The following is a 20,437-nucleotide window of genomic DNA, read 5'->3' as shown; positions in this document are numbered from 1 at the left end:
ATAACCCGAACAGTGAACAGACATCCCTTTTCAAAGACTAATAGGCAAAGAAAAGGCACACCACATCTTTCTCTCTTCAGCGTGAGTAAGAGAGAGGGAAGGAGGGATGGAGGAAGGGAGTGAGTCAAGGGTATAGCAGTCCATAGCTAGCCACCTACTCATTACTCAAACACGGAACACTCAGACAATTAACATGAAAGCCCATTGACGTAGGCACTGTCTTACTCTGGTAGGTATAGAAGGTGCCAAAAGCAACAAATAAGTGAGTCATGGAGATGACAGAGAAATGCGAACACAAGGAGAGCGTGCCTGTACAGAAGAGAGGGTCTAGCTAACACTCCCCATAGCTCTCTCTCTCTCTCTCTCTCTCTCTCTCTCTCTCTCTCTCTCAAGGCTTTTATCTAAGTTATACGCGATTTTCATGGGTCTTCTATTGTTCTAGTGATATATTGATAACATATATACATTAATAACAGGATAAAAATTCTATAGAACTCAGCTTATCATCTCTCTGGGCTTTTAAAATGGTGCTGAGAGAAATGCATGTATTTTTTTTTTTTTGTAGATCACTCTTCCTGTCATTCTCTCTCTCTCTCTCTCTCTCTCTCTCTCTCTCTCTCTCTCTCTCTCTCTCTCTCTCTCTCAACATATAGTACTAAACAAACGAACAGAAGGTGTGGCATTAGAAAGCATAATAAAAGCAAGCAGGCAATTTAAAAGACTATTTTCTCTCTAAACCTGTGAAACCCTGCCAAACATAAAACATTCTGTCGTCTCTTCAAAACTAAAGACTCCACCGGACCACCAGTGTACCAAACAACATCCTCCTTATCCCTTGCTGCCCAGCCTATCCTCTCACCCTTCATGTGGGATTCACAACTTTACCAACCCTGCCATTGTTAAAAATATTCTTTGACCTCATGATCTTTCCCCTGCCAAATACATACCCTGTCTAGCCTCTTCTTAATGTTACACCCTGCCACAACCCAAGCTCAAGACAATATTCTCTTTCATTTATCCCTTCATTGTAACAAGAACATAACCTCTTCTAAAACACTCACTTAAGATCGTTTCTCTGCCAGACCCCCTGCCAGACTCCTCCTAAGGCTCTGCCAAGCTCTTTACTACACACACACACACACACACGTGCTCAGGAAGCCAAAAGACCCATTGAAGATTAAATTTATCCTGGAGACATTTCCGCTCCAAGCCTCGTCCAAGATTTTCCTTTCCAAGCTTCTCTGTTTTATCTTCCTGTCGTCTATCTGTCTGTCTTTGATGATTTTGGAGACCGGGAATTTTATGATACAATAAATGGTGTATTTCTGTTTTGTGTATCTATGCTTATGGTGTTAATGATCTTAATTCCTATCTTTGTGGTGGTTTATCGGTCTCCATAGACGTAGGCTATAATTATATTGATTGTGTTCATCTCTTCACGAATTATTGATCAACATGATTTTTTCTGCTCTTCATGTATTCACTATTTATTATGGAACATTTTTACTAAATATTACTCAATTTCTTTGACATAAAGATAGATAAATAAACAAGATAGATAAATGAATAAGTCCCTGTTTTCGCATTTACTATTTATTGTCAGTCACCGCAAGGTTTTCTCTCGCCTCGTGCAAGTTGGTCTCGTGCGTCTTCCCTATACTACGTGGCCTTTGGACCATTCACTACGCTACAATCTTAATTCTTCCCTACGCTAGTGCTACAATCTTCTTCCTTATACATTACAGTACACTTTTCCCTACGCTATAGTGCAATCTTCTCTATACTACACTATACAATCTTCTTCCTTACACTACGGTACAATCTGATCTACACTACGCTACAGTACAATCTTCCCTACACTACGCTACAATCTTTTCTCTACACTGCAGTGCAATCTTCTCTACACTACACTACAATCTTCTCCTCTACACTACACTACAGAGCAATCTTCCCTAGAATACAGTACAGTCTTCTCTACACTACGCTTCAGTACAATCTTCTCTACATTGCGCTACAATCTTCCCTACACTACTCTACCATCTTTTTCTTTACTTTAGGTACACTACACTACAGTACAATCTTCTCTACACTACGATGCAATCTTCTTCCCTACACTATACGCTATATATATATATATATATATATATATATATATATATATATATATATATATATATATATATATATATATATATATATATATATATATATATATATATATATATATATATATATATATATATATATATATATATATATATATATATATATATATATATATATATATATATATATATATATATATATATATATATATATATATATATATATATATATATATATATATATATATATATATATATATATATATATATATATATATATATATATATATATATATATATATATATATATATATATATATATATATATATATATATATATATATATATATATATATATACCTTCTTTTTCCTATACTACAGTACAATCTGGATTGCCTCCCTTGCACTACGATACAATCTGTCTCTACATTACACCTTTATTCATTAATTCATGTATTCAATAATCTATTCAGTCATTTTCCTCCGGCAGTGTTTCAGTCACGATAGATAGCTTACCCATTCATACTTGGCTACAATGCACCCCAGCTGCAACTTTAACGTATTTCCGTCACTGTATCCATTCACCCATGCAAGTCACTCTACATTAATCGTCTCCTTGCCCCAAACACCATCTCTTTACTACAATCTATCTATCAAAGGCAAGAAATCAGCCTGCCAAGGAAAAAACCGGTAGTTGAGGGCAGTTAACTTGCATTCCTCACCGTTTTAGAGGCAAAGATGTCCCGTTCGTTGCACAGCGCGATGAAGAAAGGCGAATTTATATCTATGAGGAACAGATGGAGAATTTCTAACGTAAGCCAAACCTTGCACAGCACCCAAGGACATGCAAAGGCAGAAGAGGAGATAGTCTGTCTATAGGGGACGATCGGAGTGGATATTTGCACCGTGCGTTCTGTCAAAGCTTGTGAGAATGCAGGTGGAACACCGACGCTCGGTTATCAAAACGGTCATGCACGTGTCTTGGGTGAGTACTGGTGTTATTTATCTTATTACTTACTTCAGGAAGTAATTAAGGATATTTCAGTCTCTGGAACAAGCTAATTTGCTTCCTGGTTAAGTGACTCAGCTTATTTGTATTGCTACTGTTCTTTCTCTTTACATCGTGAATATGAAAGTAAGCTAGTCGTATTATTCCTCTTATTACTTGCTCCAGAAACTAAAGAAGGTTATTTTGGTGCTTGAAACAAGCGAGTTACTTCCTGGTTTTGTGTTTAACATGTGTTGCTACTGTTATTTTTTCATTTTTAGTAGGCTTTTAATAGTATTGCTCTTATTGTTTGGTACAGGAAGTGTACAGGGTTATATTAGTGTCAGGAACAAGCTGAGTTATTTCCTGGTTTTGCACTTAACTTGTGTTGCTATTGTTATTTTCTCATTTTAGTACGTTATTCCTATTATTACTCTAATTGTTTGGCACAGGAAGTGTACAGGGTTATATTAGTGTCAGGAACAAGCTGAGATACTTCCTGGTTTTGTGTTTAAGGTCTCGTGTTGATGTTGGTGTTGTATTCATGTTTTATGGAGGTGGTTCAGTGTCTCGGTCATGTTAAGCAGGGTATGGAGATATTATTGCTTGAATCAGCTGAAGTGAACTGGGTTATTCTCGTGTCCAGAACAACCTGTCTTTTTTTTTTTTGTGCCTGTGGTTATTGGTTAATCTAAGAACAAATTAACCTACTTCTTCATTTACTGCATAATATCTCAATTGAACACAATTTTTGATGCAGGAAATGTAAAGTGGTATTCTGGTGTATGGGAGAAGCTTAGTTGTCATTTTTGTGTCTAGGCGCATGTTACTGGTTACCACGTGATATAGGAACAGCTACTTCTTCATTTAGTATTATTGATTCAGGAAATGTACAGCATCTGGTGTCTAGGAGAAGCTTATTTCTTATTTTTGTGTCTAAGCGCATGTTATGTACTTGTTACCACGCTATTTGGCTGAGTGGCTGACTGACTGTGTGGCTGAGTGGCTGACTGTTTAGCTGACTGGGAGGGAGGGATGGTGACTGGCTGGCTGTGTGGCTGAGTGGCTGACTGTTTAGCTTGCTGGGAGGAAAAAGACAGAGTATGTGGCTGGATGGCTGTTTGGGTGGTTGTGTGGCTTTAGAAGTGACACAATAGTTTTTATCTGACCCAAGATGAAGCGTTGGGAAAGGGATCACAAATCACTGAAGCGTCACATGAATGGAACAAACAAGTCGATGTGTATCACCACCTCCTCTCATTCTTCTGACTTCTCGTATAAAATAAGACTCCCTTCACTTCGTGTCTCAAAGCAAAGAAAGTGATTATTTGACCTGATTCGCCTAATTACGCCCGAGAGAGAGAGAGAGAGAGAGAGAGAGAGAGAGAGAGAGAGAGAGAAGATAAAAATAGTTGGCTGACTGACGACATAGCAGATGAAAAGAAAGCAGTTTGTGTTTCGAGGCTGACGTAACGATGGCTGAGTGAAGATAATGAGAGAGAGAGAGAGAGAGAGAGAGAGAGAGAGAGAGAGAGAGTGTGCCTACATGAGGGCCCTATTTAACCATTATGAATCTATTGCGTCTCCTTATACTGTGTGTGTGTGTGTGTGTGTGTGTGTGTGTGTTACTTGATGTGACTGCGTTGTCCTAGAATTCTCTCTCTCTCTCTCTCTCTCTCTCTCTCTCTCTCTCTCTCTCTCTCTCTCTCTCTCTCCTGAGGTGTCATACATAATTAGTGTAAATAAAATCACACACACACACACACGCACACACACAGGAAATGACAAATTTAGCTAATAACAACAGCTCGTTTAATGTGTGTGTGTGTGTGTGTGTGTCTGACCCGGTCGGCCATTGCCCAAACATTCAAACAAAGAAGGGTGGGGGATAGGGGCGACAGAGGGCGGGAGATAAGGCTAGAACACAGGGAAGGGATTCTGCTGCTGTTGCTGCTGCTTTGTGGAGTTCAGTGGGGACAAACCTACAGTGCCTTAATACTGTTGCGTAGAAAAGCACTCAGGTCACAAAGAAACACGAAGGAGGGCCAAACAAAGAATCTCCGGTAACAAAGAACAATGTCATCTTTATTATATTGTAATTTGAGGACTTTTTACATTCATTGGGAACAAACGTAATTCAATGTTGAGGTTTAGAGAAACACTTTGGTCACAAAGGAACACAAACGAAGACGAAATAGCAAGGATTCTCGAATAATAGGTAATAAAGTAATGATAGTCTCTGTTTTACTGTTGTGATAGTGTTTAAAATTATGAGAAAAAAATATACTACTGTATTTATTGTTGTTTAAAAGGTTTCTTCTTGTTCTTATTCGTGTTCTTGTTTTCTTCTTTCTTTTCTTTCTTTCTTTCTTCTCATCAAGTCACCAATAGAAATACGTATCATATTCATCACGAACAATAAACAAAACAAATAGAGAAAATAGATAAAATAGATAAACAAGTGAATAAATAGATAAATAGAATAAATAAAACAGATCTTTCAAAGCTATGCAGTAAACATATACAAAAAAACAAAACAAAACAAAACATCTCAAATAAATAGAAAAAAAAATAATTGAAAAGAAATAAAACCGATAAAAAACACGTAAAGAAATAAACAAATACTGCAATTTTAGTAGACTGAGTGACATGTTTAGAACCCTTGAAACCAACTAAAGGGGATCCGCCACTGAGATTCTGGGGATTTTAGGACTACTCGGTCCCTTAAGTCACGAGGGAGTGGGATCAGATGCCAAGTTGTGAGGCAGTGAGTCTTGAATCCCCATAGAAAAGATGCGTGTCCAATTAAGGTTCTGTTTCTGGCTTGTGATGCTGAAACTTTAATGATTTGCGGTGGTGGTAATGGTGGTGATGACTCTCTCTCTCTCTCTCTCTCTCTCTCTCTCTCTCTCTCTCTCTCTCTCTCTCTCTCTCTCTCTCTCTCTCTCTCTGTGTGTGTGTGTGTGTGTGTGTCACTTTTTACCCTCTTTTTTCTCTGTTTACAAGTCCTTGGCCTGTCTCTCTCTCTCTTGCTCTTCCCTGCTTAAAAAATAAAGTTGAAATATGCTCATTCTTTACCTTCCTGTATCCTTTTTAACACACTCACTGTACCTGGGATATCTGGGAGGATGAGATGGGGGGGTACCTGGCTTACCTGTCACTGTCATCCTCGTACTTGACTTCTCAGGGTTAAGGAGACGGAGGGAGGCACAGTGGCGAGGCTTGTTATCTTTGTGTGTGTGTATCTAAGTGTCTGAGTTATTGTTGTTGTTAATTTTGCTCTTTACCGATCTTCTATATTGACTCTGTGTACCAATCTACTTTATGGGTATTTTGTTTCTCTAATCCCCCAATAACTTTTACTTTTTCCCCCCCTCTCCTACTTGCTTTACTCTTCAACTTCAAATTTTGGAATCGTTCCCAGAGACACAAGTGACTGACTGACTGACTGACTAAATAGAAGCAAAGCGCCACATCACCATATCATAAAGACCCTTTTGACCTTATTCCTGACCCACTTGCTTTGCTTTTACCCTCCAGACTTCAATATTTCCGAGAGATGACTGACTCTTGGAAGCGACGCTCGCCACATCACTACAATACCATCATAACCTTATTTTCAACCAATTTTTGCTTTGTCATCCTAAACATCCTTCCGAGAGACGACTGAAAGACTGACTGACTGACTGACTGACTGACTGATTGATTGACTGATTGACTGAGAAGCAACGCACATCATGCACCACACCACATCACAAGACCCCTCTAGACACTGTTCCTAGTCTCAAGCGAACCCTGAGGCATAGAAACAGTCTCTCACTCACTCACTCGCTCACACCTATTGATAGACAAACCCTTAGCTGGCCAAAGAAACGGCGCCGTATTCTCGACTGCGAAATAAAGCGTCTCGTTCAAGGAGAGACTAAGGGAAACGGAGAGAGGCACGCGCGGCCACCTGGGCACACCTGCGCACACCTGGCGGCGGCTACCTTGGCACGTGATGGGGCCAGGGACGTGCGGCTGGATTAGTTGGGGAGCTCACATCATGTGTTGTGATTACCTTGGCTGTGATAGGCGCAATGGTATAAGTAAAACAACATGAGGTAGTTAGCGAATGCAAAGTGATTTATCAAGCAGTATTAGTATAGGTCTTAGGATGATACGTCTTGAAATGGGAGAGTATTGCATTAGGAGAAAAAAATAATGAATGGAAGTGTGTGTGGGGAGTATAGTGGTAGCAGTAGTAGTTGCTGTTCTTGTTCTTGTTTTTGTTACTGTTGCAGCATTATTGCTATTATTAAGAGTATGAATGATGTGTATGTGTGTGTGTAATTCACCTCGGTCGTCTGCTGGTCACCCAGCCAGTCTTCCCCATTACGGAGCGAGCTCAGAGCTCATAGACCGATCTTCGGGTAGGACTGAGACCACATCAACACACAACACACACCGGGAAAGCGAGGCCACAACCCCTCGAGTTTCATCCCGTACCTATTTACTGCTAGGTGAACAGGGGCTACGCATTAAGAGGCTTACCCATTTGCCTCGCCGCTTACCGGGACTCGAACCCGGCCCTCTCGATTGTGAGTCGAGCGTGCTAACCACTACACTACGCGGTGTGTGTGGTGTGTGTGTGTGTTTCACTGTTTCACTGTTTGATCTGCTGCAGTTTCTGACGAGACAGCCAGACGTTACCCTACGGAGTGAGCTCAGAGCTCATTATTTCCGATCTTCGGATAGGCCTGAGACCAGGCACACACCACACACCGGGACAACAAGGTCACAACTCCTCGATTTACATCCCGTACCTACTCACTGCTAGGTGAACAGGGGGTACACGTGAAAGGAGACACACCCAAATATCTCTACCCGGCCGGGGAATCGAATCCCGGTCCTCTGGCTTGTGAAGCCAGCGCTCTAACCACTGAGCTACCAATGTGTGTGTGTGTGTGTGTGTGTGTGTGTGTGTGTGTGTGTGTGTGTGTGTGTGTGTGTGTGGTACCGTGTTTTGCCCGCGAATGGATTGGTGAGTGAATAAATGTGTGTGTGTGTGTGTGTGTGTGTGTGTGTGTGTGTGTGTGTGTGTGTGTGTGTGTGTGTGTGTGTGTGTGTGTGTGTGTGTGTGTGTGTGTGTGTGTGTGTGTGTGTGTGTGTGTGTGTGTACAAACAACTAACTGCTAAATCACGTCAAACCAACACGAATGCCTTAAAATTAAAGGGTGTTGACCTGAGAGTGTTAGAAATAGCACGTTTATTTCACATCTGCTTAGCTCCCGTGGGTGACATAACGACATGAAAGAGAAAACGTGGCGCAGGGATTGAAAGGAAGGAAGAAGGAGAGAGAGAGAGAGAGAGAGAGAGAGAGAGAGAGAGAGAGAGAGAGAGAGAGACGCTGGGAGAGGAGGAATGGAAGGAGAGATAAATAGTTTATGTTGAAGATATTAATAGATCATGTTATGCTGCGTGGGGACACGAGGAAAAGGAGGGGAGGAGGAGGAGGAGATGGCGGCGGGGATGACGAGAGGAGGAGAGGATAAGGCATCGACACACACACACACACACACACACACACGCACATAGAAAGACGGAAGGCCAGAAATAGCTAGCAATCGCCGCCTGCCTCCGATATCTTTAGCCACATTCACCTCAAGACTCGCAAACCTTCAGTCATGGCTGAGAACACCACGGCGCGCCTTGGAGACATGAGGCAGCGCGCCGCGGCATGGAATGATTACGGAAGCCGGCGGGTTGTGCACGCAACAACAGCGACACACGGAGCACCAAAATTGGGGTTCCCTGAGTTAGCTGGGCGGGGACTGGGGTGTGTGCGCACGCACCACCTGGGAGGGTGGAGCCAAAATTTGACGAGCGGCAGACCTGCGATCCCCAAACAACTGCAAAACGTGACTCGTTTCGTTCACATTTAACATTTCCCGCATTATCTCGTCCCTGAACGCCACCGTGATGCCCTACATTGTCGGAACGCTTACAAGCCCTCACGTCCTCAGTAGCGTTATGTCCCCATACCAAAGCCTGGATTCTGGAGTACATGTCACTAGTAAAGTTTCTGCTTTTTCTCATTCTACTCGCCAAGTATTTCCATCCACACGTGTTGGTGGTGTGAGAGGGGCGCTACTGGCCCTGCTGGGGAGTGGGCGGGGGTATGGTGGGTACCGGGGTGCAAGGAGGGGGCCAGGGGGCGCTGGGGAAGTGGGTGGGAGTAGGAAGAACATCAGATTTGGGTGTTCATTCCCTTCTCGGCGAGCAAAGCGTCGGGGAGTCTCGCCGTCGTGATATTTTGACGTGTTGACGCTTTGAGAAGTGCGTGTTTGTGGGTGTGTTGATGTGTGCGAGCGTGCGCGCGTGGCAAGTGAACACAAGAAAGAAGATTTTTTTTTTTTCCTAAAGTGATTTAAAGTGTGGTCGCGTGCATCGGTGACTCCTGCGGTAGAGCGCACACTGTATTTTTAGAAGTGCTGGACTTGACTGCTTCCGTCGCCTCGACTACATGTGGACACAACATGAGGAACATTGGAAAATACACATTCATGTTATTACTCCATAACTTTTACGTACATACAACACATTCATCAGAAACAATCGAAAAAAAAGAAATCCTATTTCTCCTAAACTGATCAGAAACACTTGAAAAATCCAAAAATCATTTGTATATATGTATTACTTCCAAATTAATATCTCAAACTGATCAGGAGCATCAGAAAACCCTTGCAAATTATAAAATACTGACCAGAAATACTTGAAAATTCACCCCTGACACTCCCAAACTGACGGGATGAAACTTGAAGGAAACTTCCTTGATTCAGCGGACCCGAGGCAGAGGCGGGAGTGACGTGGACAGAAAAAAACACAGTAATTTGCAAGAACTTCCTGGCAGTGGCAGTTGTTTCTCCCGGATATACTGCCAGGACAGTCCCTTCCCTGCCCTGGTCCCTATGTAGTAACTCGTGCCCGTAGCCTCGCCTCTCTTTCCCCTCCCTGTACTCACACCCTAAGCTGCCCCGCCTAGTGAGATGTGAGGCTGCCTCGACAGTCAGCTCTTAACTCAACTCCTTTTCTTTGCTGGAACTCAACAGTTGTTACATTATAGACTGAATTTTATACCTTTCTCATGTCACACTGTTTAGGTTAAGTTAGGTTAATTCAAGGTTAAAGAGTGTTACCTAGTCTAACGACCTAATCTAACATAAATGTAAACTTATAAGAAAGAGTCGCCCTTAATTTAATTGTAAAGAAAGGCATTAAGTGCGATACTGCTTTTGATACTCATCTTAGCACGATAATCTGGAAACGTATATTTTCTCAAATCTTTCGGCATCTTATCTCACTACTTCAAGAGGCTCTAGTGGGAGTAGTAACATTGATTCTGTACAATTAATAAACTTTAGTGAGGATTACTAATATTTTCAAGGATATTATTACGAATCTACATTATTAACGTGAAAATTTTTTTTTTTTGAAAACTCGATTAATCATTCGTGTGGCCTTTGAAAGCAGTCTTGGTGAAGGAACAAAGCGATTTAGGACACGGGGTGAACCATCGTCTTGCCTGGAGACGTAGAATGAAGATGGTTCACGTGATGCCCAAACAAAGAAGCAAGTGAAAGGAGTTAGTCAGCGGGCGGCTCGGAGTGTGGCAGAGGCCCGCTGAGTGTCCGGTGCCAAACTCAAAATTGCTCCTTTCTTTTCTCTTAGTCATCTTGTGTTCCCTTCCCTTCACAAACTAGTCATGTTAATTCCGCCTCTGATATAGCTTGCTTGTTTTCGCCGCGTCTTCTGCTCGGTCAGTCAGTCAGTCAGTCAGTCAGTCAGCCAGTTAATCAGTTTCCTTATCACAAACAGTGATGATCTAATGTTTCAGTCATCAAACTCAGAAAATTTTCCCCGCCTCCACACTCTCTCTCTCTCTCTCTCTCTCTCTCTCTCTCTCTCTCTCTCTCTCTCTCTCTCTCTCTCTCTCTCTCTCTCTCTCTCTCTCTCTCTCTCTCTCTCTCTCTCTCTCTTCCGAATCTTAGATTATAATCTTTCAGTAATCAATATCAAAATCCCTTTCTCCTTTTTCTTGTTTGTCGTCTATTTATTTCAAAACACTACATATTTTTTCACTACTGTACTGATCTAGTCTTTCCAATCTTCCAAAGTCTTCCGAAATGTTTCAAAATGCTTCGATTCACAAATGAACACAATCCTGTTTTTGTTTCTCTCGTTTTCAATCTATTTACATCAAACCCCTTCGAGTTAATTAACTTTTGCGCTTATATTAACTCCGTTGCCCTCCCAGTCTTCAAAAATGTGTCACAATACGTCCCATTACAATACAATTTACAACCCTGTTCTTTTTTTTATAATCATAGTGAACTTAACAAAAAAGAATCTTCATATCAATTCACTCCTGTACTTCTCTCGTTCTAAGTCTATCTGCTAAATGTTTCAGTACGGAGTCTATCACAGCTTAACACGTAGTACCAGACCATATCTTTCCGCCACACCCTTCCACCAAGGCCAAGCGGTACTATATATAATTCTAAACAAGCTGTAACTTATTTTTTTTTCCATCCCCATATAAACGTCCCATATACGGCCGTTAGCAACGTGTGGCAAGACTCTTTAAGCGTTTCAATATCTCACCACGACTACTTTTAACGTGATCTAGGGGAAAGTAGCAGTGTTTTCAAGGTGTTTTCATGATTCTGGTTAATAATTTTTGCTGGGAATTTTGTTTCGTGAAGGTTAGAAATGCGCATGACAACTAAGTGATTCAGTATCTCATCAGTATTCCTTAACGGGTCTAATGGAGGTTCCCGGCGTTCTCAAGGATGTTTTTATGATTTCAGTGATAGTTTTGCAAAGATTCTGTATGGGGAAGGTTAAAATTATGAGAATATGTCTAGTCATCTTAGAGTAAAAACGTTTCAATACCAGGCCTAGTTTTAATAGAGCTTGTTAGTATTTTCAAGGGTATTTTTTTTATGATTTTAATGATAGTTTTGTAAAGATTCAGGATGAGAAGAGGTTGAAGTTTTAAGAATCTGCTTAGTCACCTCAGAGCAAAACGTTTCATTATACAGGGTTAGTTTTGCCAGGATTCAGTGAGGGTTGGCATTGTTTTCAAGGCTGTTTCAATTATTATTCCAGTGATAGTTTTGCAAGAATTCTGTATTGTGAAGTTTCAAAAAATGTGATTATCAGCCTAGTCATCTCAGAGTAAACCGTTTTATTATCAAGGCTAGTTTTGGAAGGTTTTAGTGAGAATTAGCATGGTTTTCAAGGGTGTTTTTATGATTCCAGAGATATTTTTGCAAAGATTCTGTATGGAGAAGGTTATAATTATGGGAATCTGCCTAGTAATCTCAGAGCAAAACGTTTCATTATCATGGCTAGTTTTGGCAGGTTTTAGTAAAGATTGGCATTGTTTTCAATGTTTTTTTTTTTTATGGTTCCAACGATAGTTTAGTTTTGGGGTTTTGTGTACGGATGGTTCAGTTTCCGTTCGATAATCTTCTGACTTTTGTACAATAGTTTCTTTGATTGTCACGATAATTTGACACGTCTTCAATAACTAAACGTACAATAGATCAATTTCTACCCATTTATTAATTTCTTACATCGTCAGTTAACTTTTGAAACGCAAAATGGACTATTTTTTTACATAATCTGATAAACATTCAAGAATTTTCTTTCACCAACTCTTCTTTTTATTATTTTTAACATTATCTATTGAACATTCGATGATTTTCTTTCACGACGTTTTTATTTCGTTTATATTAATGTGTGAGTTTGAAGGCAATCCTGCAAGGGAACTGGCACCTAAGTGGGCTTTTTTCTCATTTTATGTTGCCTTCAGCCAGTTTTCCCCTCTTACATAAAAAGAGAATCACAGGTCCTCCCTCGCTTGGCCATTGGGTTTGTACTGATATCAGGTTCGCTTCAGTACAAGGTGTGTATAATGCTCACATACACAACACGCTGCATACATATACTGTCTCATAGTACTGTAGTCATTGTATAGCGTAGTGTAGTCGTATTTTGCCGCTTTAGATGCTTCCTTATACACGTGCTTATTGTTACTGTTGTTGTTGCTGTTGTTGTTATTGTTGTTGTTGTTATTATTATGATTATTATTATTATTATTATTATTATTATTATTATTATTATTATTATTATTATTATTATTATTGTTATTATTATTTTTATTATTATTATCACTATTATTAGTATGATCATTGAAATGAAATCATCTCTCATCTCTCTCTCTCTCTCTCTCTCTCTCTCTCTCTCTCTCTCTCTCTCTCTCTCTCTCTCTCTCTCTCTCTCTCTCTCTCTCTCTCTCTCTCTCTCTCTCTCTCTCTCTCTCTCTCTCTCTCTCGCTCTTCCAAAACAAACATGTGATACAGAATCATAAGCTCATTACCATCAGTTTTTCTTTCTTTTCTTTTTTTCTAGTTTTCTTTTTTTTATACTGAGCACCTGCCAGTTTTTTTTTCATTTGTTTTTGTTTGTTTTTTGTTTGTTATTGTAACCTTAAGACATTATTTTGACTTATTTTTTCTCCCCCTCTTCTTTCTTCATTTCCTCCTCTTCTTCCTCCCTTTCCTCTTATCCTTCATTCACCATAGCCTCTACTTCATAACTTCTCGTCTTCAAATTCAGGAGTTTTGATTAGCTGATGATAATAACCATGCTTTTCTGTTGGTTGTTGAAATCTCGTCTGTTTTTTGCTAATACTTCGCTTTTTACTGCCTCATAATCTTCCTGATCATCATTTCACCTTTTTTCATATTTTTGTAAGTCCTTCCATGTTTGTGTCTTTGTATACGACTTCCTTTTTAATAATTTTTCTATACATAGGTAAGGGATATACTTGCATACTTTCTTCACATGCTGAGGCTTTCGAAACTATGTGTCTCCAAGCTGCACACTGTGACTGTCAATTGTCTGGTCTCCGCCCTCCTCTATTTTAAACCCTACAAATATTTTTCTCTTTTTTTCATATTTTTTCTCTCCACCACGTTCTTTTTGTACTGGGCTGAGAAACTGTGTCTCCAAGCTGCGCATTGTGGCTGTCACTTGTCTGGTCTCCACCCTACCCCTACATTTTTACCATTTTTACCTTACACAATGTCTTTTTAGTACCTATTGGCTGAATTGTTCCCTATACTTCGCTGTACGGAATTGTGTGTCTCCAGGCTGCGCATTATGACTGTCACTTGTCTGGTCTCCACCCTCCCTTCTTTAGCAAACCTTCGCAGTACTTCGTTACGTATTCTCTACTATGTTCTATTATCCTTGTTCTCTACTATATTCGTGCTAAACCTTCATTCCCCTACTCGTGTTTCGTTCATTATGCTGTTTCGCCCTTCTAGCGTGTGAATGTCCAGTTTAAGTAGATATCTCATACTTCCATCACCAACTTGACTTTCCGCCCTCGTCTCCTTTACTCCTTGATTTCTTGTGCATAGGTTCTGGACTCCATTACGTCTTCAGTTCATCATCGTACTTAGCCATCACGATCCACATAGAGAGAATCAAGTATCATGTAGGTATACACCCAAATGGCAGGAAGTATTGTTAGCTCAGTGGATGTCTCGTGGTCGCTTCTACCTTGCTGTTGCCGTCTCCAGTAATGGTGACTCCAGTTAGTGTTTGGAGCGAAGGAGAAGCTTTGTTTTGCTTGTTAAGTGTCCGGTGGCTTTTGAAAAGCCTTAAATGAAGTTAGTGTGTTTTTCGAGGGTGTTGTCATGAGTTTTAATGGAGATACATAAAATCACCGATGAGAACTCTAGTTATATTAATGGCTTTCAAAACTTCTATTGTGAGAGAACAAAGCATTTCAAAACATAAGCTTTATATTTTTGTAATTATTTAATTTTTATTTTTTTATTTTTAGAGACAAAAACACCCATGAAAACTTGATTTTAATCTGTGCGACCTCTTCAAACACGGAGTCAGATCTCTTCACCGTAGAGAACACAGGGAATGTCTCGGTGCGACCTAGGGCGGCTGTGACAAAGGGTTGAGGTATTGCCTTGAACACGTCAGCTGTGCGGTGTGCATCTTTCCCTAAATACCACAGGAAGGTGAGGGGTGAGGTGAGGAGGCGCGGCTCGGGCAGTTGTGTGCCAGCCAGCACCCGTGGTTCGCTCCTAGGTCAGGGTCGAGACACCGCTCTCAGTTTCGCCACGGACACCATTATTTACCACAGCTTGTTAAATATTGACCTGCGAGACTCTAAAGTGTTTTAAATAGTGTCTAAACTAAGAAACTCGTAATCAAACTGGATTTATACGGTTTGTCTTTGTTAGGTGATAAAATGACGAGATAATGCATAGTATATCGAACAACGTCTTCGTATCGTTACACGTCTAGCATACTCAGATTATCTTACATCTTGCATAGTACAAATCTTCATATCATCTTATGTCTAATGTGTTCATTTCAACTGAACTATTACCTTCAGAGGCTTGGAAGTGTTTTGAATAGTGAACTAACTAGGAAATGTGACTTATATGGTTTGTTTTTGTTAGATAAAGGTTTAAAGTATGATGTGTTGTGTATTGTATAAATCTTCATATTACCGAGCTTCTGTTATACTCTTAAGAGATTAAGCGGCGAAGAAGTATTAACGAACTCAATTCCCACGTTTAGTATCCATTAGTTAAACTCCAAACGTAAAGAGCGTCGCATGTCTTACATAAGTAATACATTATTGTACATGCACTTGAGCCATCGAAATTATGAAGGTAGTGGTGGAGACCTGATAGTGAAGCATCCTAAGCATCTTATTTCCCCGACCCACCATAACACACACTTGCCTGGAAGTAAGTAAACTCTGCCAGCCGAACACACTCAAGATCAGCCTCGATTCCCTATTTATCCCAAAACAAAACAGAAAAAATGAAGCTTTACTGAAAACCAAAGTATCACACATGAAGTAAAGAGTGACACCACCACAGCAGCAGCAGACACACATAGTTTCCCTGCCGTGTATGTAGCGTAGCGAGGAGTGATCAGCATAGAGTCGGAAAAAGGTCACGGTAGCGAACATGAAACCAAACAACAAGGTACGTCGCTCGCAAGCTTCCTCAGTCTTTCGTTTGGCTTGAAGCTGCAACTCAGGATAACTCATGATCGGCTCGCTGTGTCATGATAATTACTATTATTATTTATTGGTTTATCTATTTTTATTTATTTATTGTTTGATTTCTTTCGCCTCTTCAATTTATATCTTCCGTAGTTTGAAGGACTTAGATCTGTTGTTTTCTCACTGCTAATGCGACTATTCTTTCCGCTATGTAGTGACTATTACTATTATTTATTTATCTGTTTATTTGTTTATCATTCTCTGTCTTCGCTATTTGGTTTTCTTCGTAGTTTGAAGGACTTAGTTCTTACTCTTACTGCTAATGCGACTATTCTATTTATTGATTTGTTTTTCATCAACTGTGACTTCCAACGCACAGTCACTTTAGTATAGAATTAACTTTCGCTTCACTATTTTTCTAAACAACTCCGTCATTTTGCGTCTCTTTTTTCCAGGCGAATCTAATTTTTTCTTTTTTTTTTTCTACTCGCAATTAATGATTTTTGCTGCGTCATTTTTTCCCCTTTTTTTCCAGGTGAAGCTTCATAATCTCTTCCTACCATTTGGCTCATGATAATATCTTTTTTTTCCTGTGTCTCTTTATTTAATTCTATTGCATCATGATCTCTGCCTCTAGCGATATCTGTTTCTCCGATCTTCTTTTCTGTATGGGTGTGGTAATTTTTAATTTTCACATCTCTACTGGTTACTTAGTTATCTTGATTTATTTGAAGGTATTTTCTTTTTTTCTGTCTCTCTCATTCATTTCCAGTGCATCATGATCTTTGTCTCAGTAACGATGTGTGTTTCTGGTGATCTTATATGTATTGGCGTGGCACGTTTTGATCTTCACACCATCACTGGTATATCTAATTACCTTTATCTACTCTAAGTGACGTGCATTTATTCGGATATTCATATTTTCTCTCTCAATCTATTAACGTGTCTTTTTAGTTCTTTAGTCTTTCCTGTCGTTCTTTGCATGTCAACGGCAGATTTTGTTGTAGATATGTACTGTAGAATAGAATTTGCTTCCCCCACAGATGTGTCCGTGTTTAGGTTCATTATATTACTCTTTACTCTGAAACACTTCTGCGCCGCACATCCACTACTTTCAAAAGCCTCTAGTTGGAGTGACACAAGTTTTTAAAAGGGATTTTACGGTTCCGGTGAGAAATTAAGAAAATATTTACATTATTAACAAGAGAAATACTCTTGAGAATTCGACTAGTCATCTCTGTGGCCTTTGAAAATAGTCATGGTGAGAGAGCAAAGTGTTTCAGGATACGCCTTGCAGTGTTGGGGGTTAATGTTAAGTGGCGAGGGATGCATGCTAATAAATACGTTAATTGGTGCGGGAGTGTACGATGTTCATTTATCATTAAGAGAGTGTTCCATCCTCTCTTTTGTTCCCTGGCCATCTCACAGGAGGGACGACTAATGAAAGTGCCTTTAGATTAGAAGCTGTAATAAAATACCCTTTGATATATAGAAAAAATATATATATTTAACTAACTATGTTTTATTTTCTAGTCGACAAAATTATATAACACCTATTCATTTCTCTGCAGGAGTTGTTTTGTGTCTTTTCCGTCTGTTTTTTGCTCCCTCTCACCTTTGCTAATGGATGGACTGATAAAAACGTTACAGGAAAGGACAGCTACTTATTTCCCGTCAGAAGATGATTATTTTTCTTATTTCCGTCCATAAATAGCATCTTTCTTCACCTTGAATAAGGGGTGGATTGATACAGACACCGCTAGGTAGGACAGCGGTGAGAGTGCACGCTAATGGCTTCCATTCCCTGTAGGGTGTGGAGGAGCGATGGTAGTGAAACGCGCGAACAATCACCGTAGACTTTTCTCACGCTCGCACGAGACGGACAGACTGGTATATGCGTCTATAGTTGAGCCAGTGTTAATTTTATACATTAGTCTCGTTTCTCTCAACCATCAGTACTTGTTTAAGAGGCAAGTGGCAATGAAATGTGCCAGTAATGTCCTTAGAGTTTACTATACCAGCCTAAAAACTAGGAAAAGAATAGTGTTTTTTTTCAATATATATATATATTTTCTTTTTTTGAGCATGTACTATATGAGAGTCTATTATATTACGATAAAAGCTACAAATTACGTCTATTCCTTTACGATATGACCCCATCAACCAGTATGTAAAATAACGTTACATTGATACTAGCTTCGCGTTAGGATAGAGTAGCATGCAGCGCCGCCAGTAAGCGTGGTGATGAAGCCAACAAAGACGGCTTCATCTATTAGTGTTTGGTAGTAGTATTGAAGTATTGCAGTGTTAGGGTGCTGCAGTGTTAGAGTATTGCAGTGTTACCATCGTGGCGTGTTGTCTTGTCCTGCCCTCACGTGATGTCTAGTTTAAATATTGCATCTTCAAATTCCTTTTCATCACTTTGTTCTGTTTTTATCTAAATTTTAAGCCTCATTACTTGTCGGTATTTAGAACGGCCATCTTTACCCCCTCTCTTTCTCTTTTTATTTCTCTCTTTGTGTTCCTCCATCGCACTCGTCTCATTAATATTCCTTCATTATCTCATATCATCTCTATCCCCTCTTCCTCCTCCTCTTTTTCCTTCTTCTTTTTCTCTTCTTTCTCCATCACCTTCTTGTCTCCGTCTCGTTAACATACTCTCTACGCAACGCATTCGCTTCATCTCCTCCTCCTCCTCCTCCTCCTCCTCCTCCTCCTCCTCCTCCTCCTCCTCCTCCTCCTCCTCCTCCTCTTTTTCCTCCACCTTCCTTTTGTCTCCATCTCGTTAGCATAGCATCTCCACACAACACAATCTCCTCATCTCCACCTCCACCACAGCCACATTCATCTCCATTCATCTCCTTCTCCATCATTCATCCCTCTCCTCCTCTCTCCGCCATCCTTGAATCTCATCCCTTCTGGCAAACGCTCAAAACTTTTTTTTTCATTCTTGCTTCTCTCTTTTTTTTTATCTGTCCCTCTTAAGTCCGCATAGTTGAGTTTTTTTTCTTTTTTTCTTTATCTTTCTTTTTTTTTTTATACAGTCGACCTGTCTTCCGGTAACACAAGGGTAGTTCAATGTCCTTTCTAGTTTGTCACTTGTTCTTGCTGTCCCGGCCGCCATCCTGTACCTTACCCTTCACCAGACACGGCTAAACTGTTCTTCATTCATCACTAATCGCGCCTTCTTTCCTCTTCATTCAGTTCATTTAATGGATTGAAAACTCGATTTCGTCCCTCTACTTGCTATTACCCTACATCAGTTGACTGATTTAATCAAGAGCTATATTTGAAGTCGCGTTTTCCTTCCTCTTTATGCTCTTGTCGTACGTCAGCCGACTCAGTTAATCACGTGATGAAAATGACACGAGTGTCACTTGCTATCAAGGTGCACTATTTTGTCTTGCTTTTTTAGCGTATGGTAAATACACATGCATCTCATTTGCCTTTGAAAATTCGTTGAAAAAATCTACCTACATTACTCTCACTATTCCCTGTTTGTAAAGAACGAAAACATAATTCAGAATTAACTCCTATTAATTCATCACACGGAAACGTATACATCTGAACACAGTTCCTTGGCTGTTACAAGCATTCACACACACAGACACCAAAAAAATTCAGCATCCGTCACACGCTTCACTCCAGCGTGCAGAGACACACACAGGCAAGCTGGTGTTCGTTACGTTCGTTATACGCACGCAAACAGTCATACCATACGGTGCCTCACAGCACACACATACATAGAGAGCGACACGGTGTCTGACATCACCCAACAGTCCTGCAGAGGGCACCGTACTCACTGCCAGTCCTTACAGATCGTCTACGTAGCATAACACGAGCCCCGTGCAGAGCTCCCCGACGTTAACGAGGCTTTACAGACTTTGAAAGTGAATTGAAGGAAGCAAAAACACAAACTTTAAAAAAATGGAGTTGGAAATCACGCAAAGAACAGTCTCCCACAAGGTGACCAAGATCACCACGAAGGAGGAATACTACCAGACAAAGAAGCCTCATGTAAGTATACATACATACATACATATATATATATATATATATATATATATATATATATATATATATATATATATATATATATATATATATATATATATATATATATATATACCTTCTCTGTTTTGACACCTACTCTCCTTGTACCTTGATTCTGAACTCCGACTGTTTTATATTGCACAGGATGTTGAGAGTGTACACGTGGCCAAGCTTGTCATGTGACGTGTGGAGTGC

At 40.0% G+C, this 20,437-nt stretch overlaps 1 protein-coding gene across 10 annotated transcripts in view; it reads left to right on the top strand.

The window, feature by feature from the left end:
* Positions 1–2,958: 2,958 nt before the first annotated feature.
* LOC123510406 (tropomodulin-like) overlaps positions 2,959–20,437 on the top strand; it is an 85,542-nt gene continuing 68,063 nt past the window's right edge. For 6 of the 10 annotated variants that reach the window (XR_006676484.1, XR_006676486.1, XM_045265570.1 and 3 more), the window contains exons 1-2: positions 9,301–9,411; positions 20,008–20,206. Coding sequence is in view for 7 of the 10 variants with exons in the window: in XM_045265570.1 (XP_045121505.1) it covers positions 20,117–20,206 (90 nt within the window). In the remaining 3 variants the exon portion in view is untranslated. Of the gene's footprint in view, positions 3,091–9,300; positions 9,426–16,025; positions 16,170–20,007; positions 20,207–20,437 lie in introns of those variants that run through there. The other 4 variants (XM_045265564.1, XR_006676485.1, XM_045265566.1 and 1 more) reach the window with 4 other exon arrangements.

Source organism: Portunus trituberculatus, chromosome 29 (assembly GCF_017591435.1).
Source record: "Portunus trituberculatus isolate SZX2019 chromosome 29, ASM1759143v1, whole genome shotgun sequence".
Classification (NCBI taxonomy): Eukaryota; Metazoa; Arthropoda; class Malacostraca; order Decapoda; family Portunidae; genus Portunus; species Portunus trituberculatus.
The sequence above is the reverse complement of the archived record's forward strand: the minus strand, read 5'-3'. Positions and strand labels throughout refer to the sequence as shown.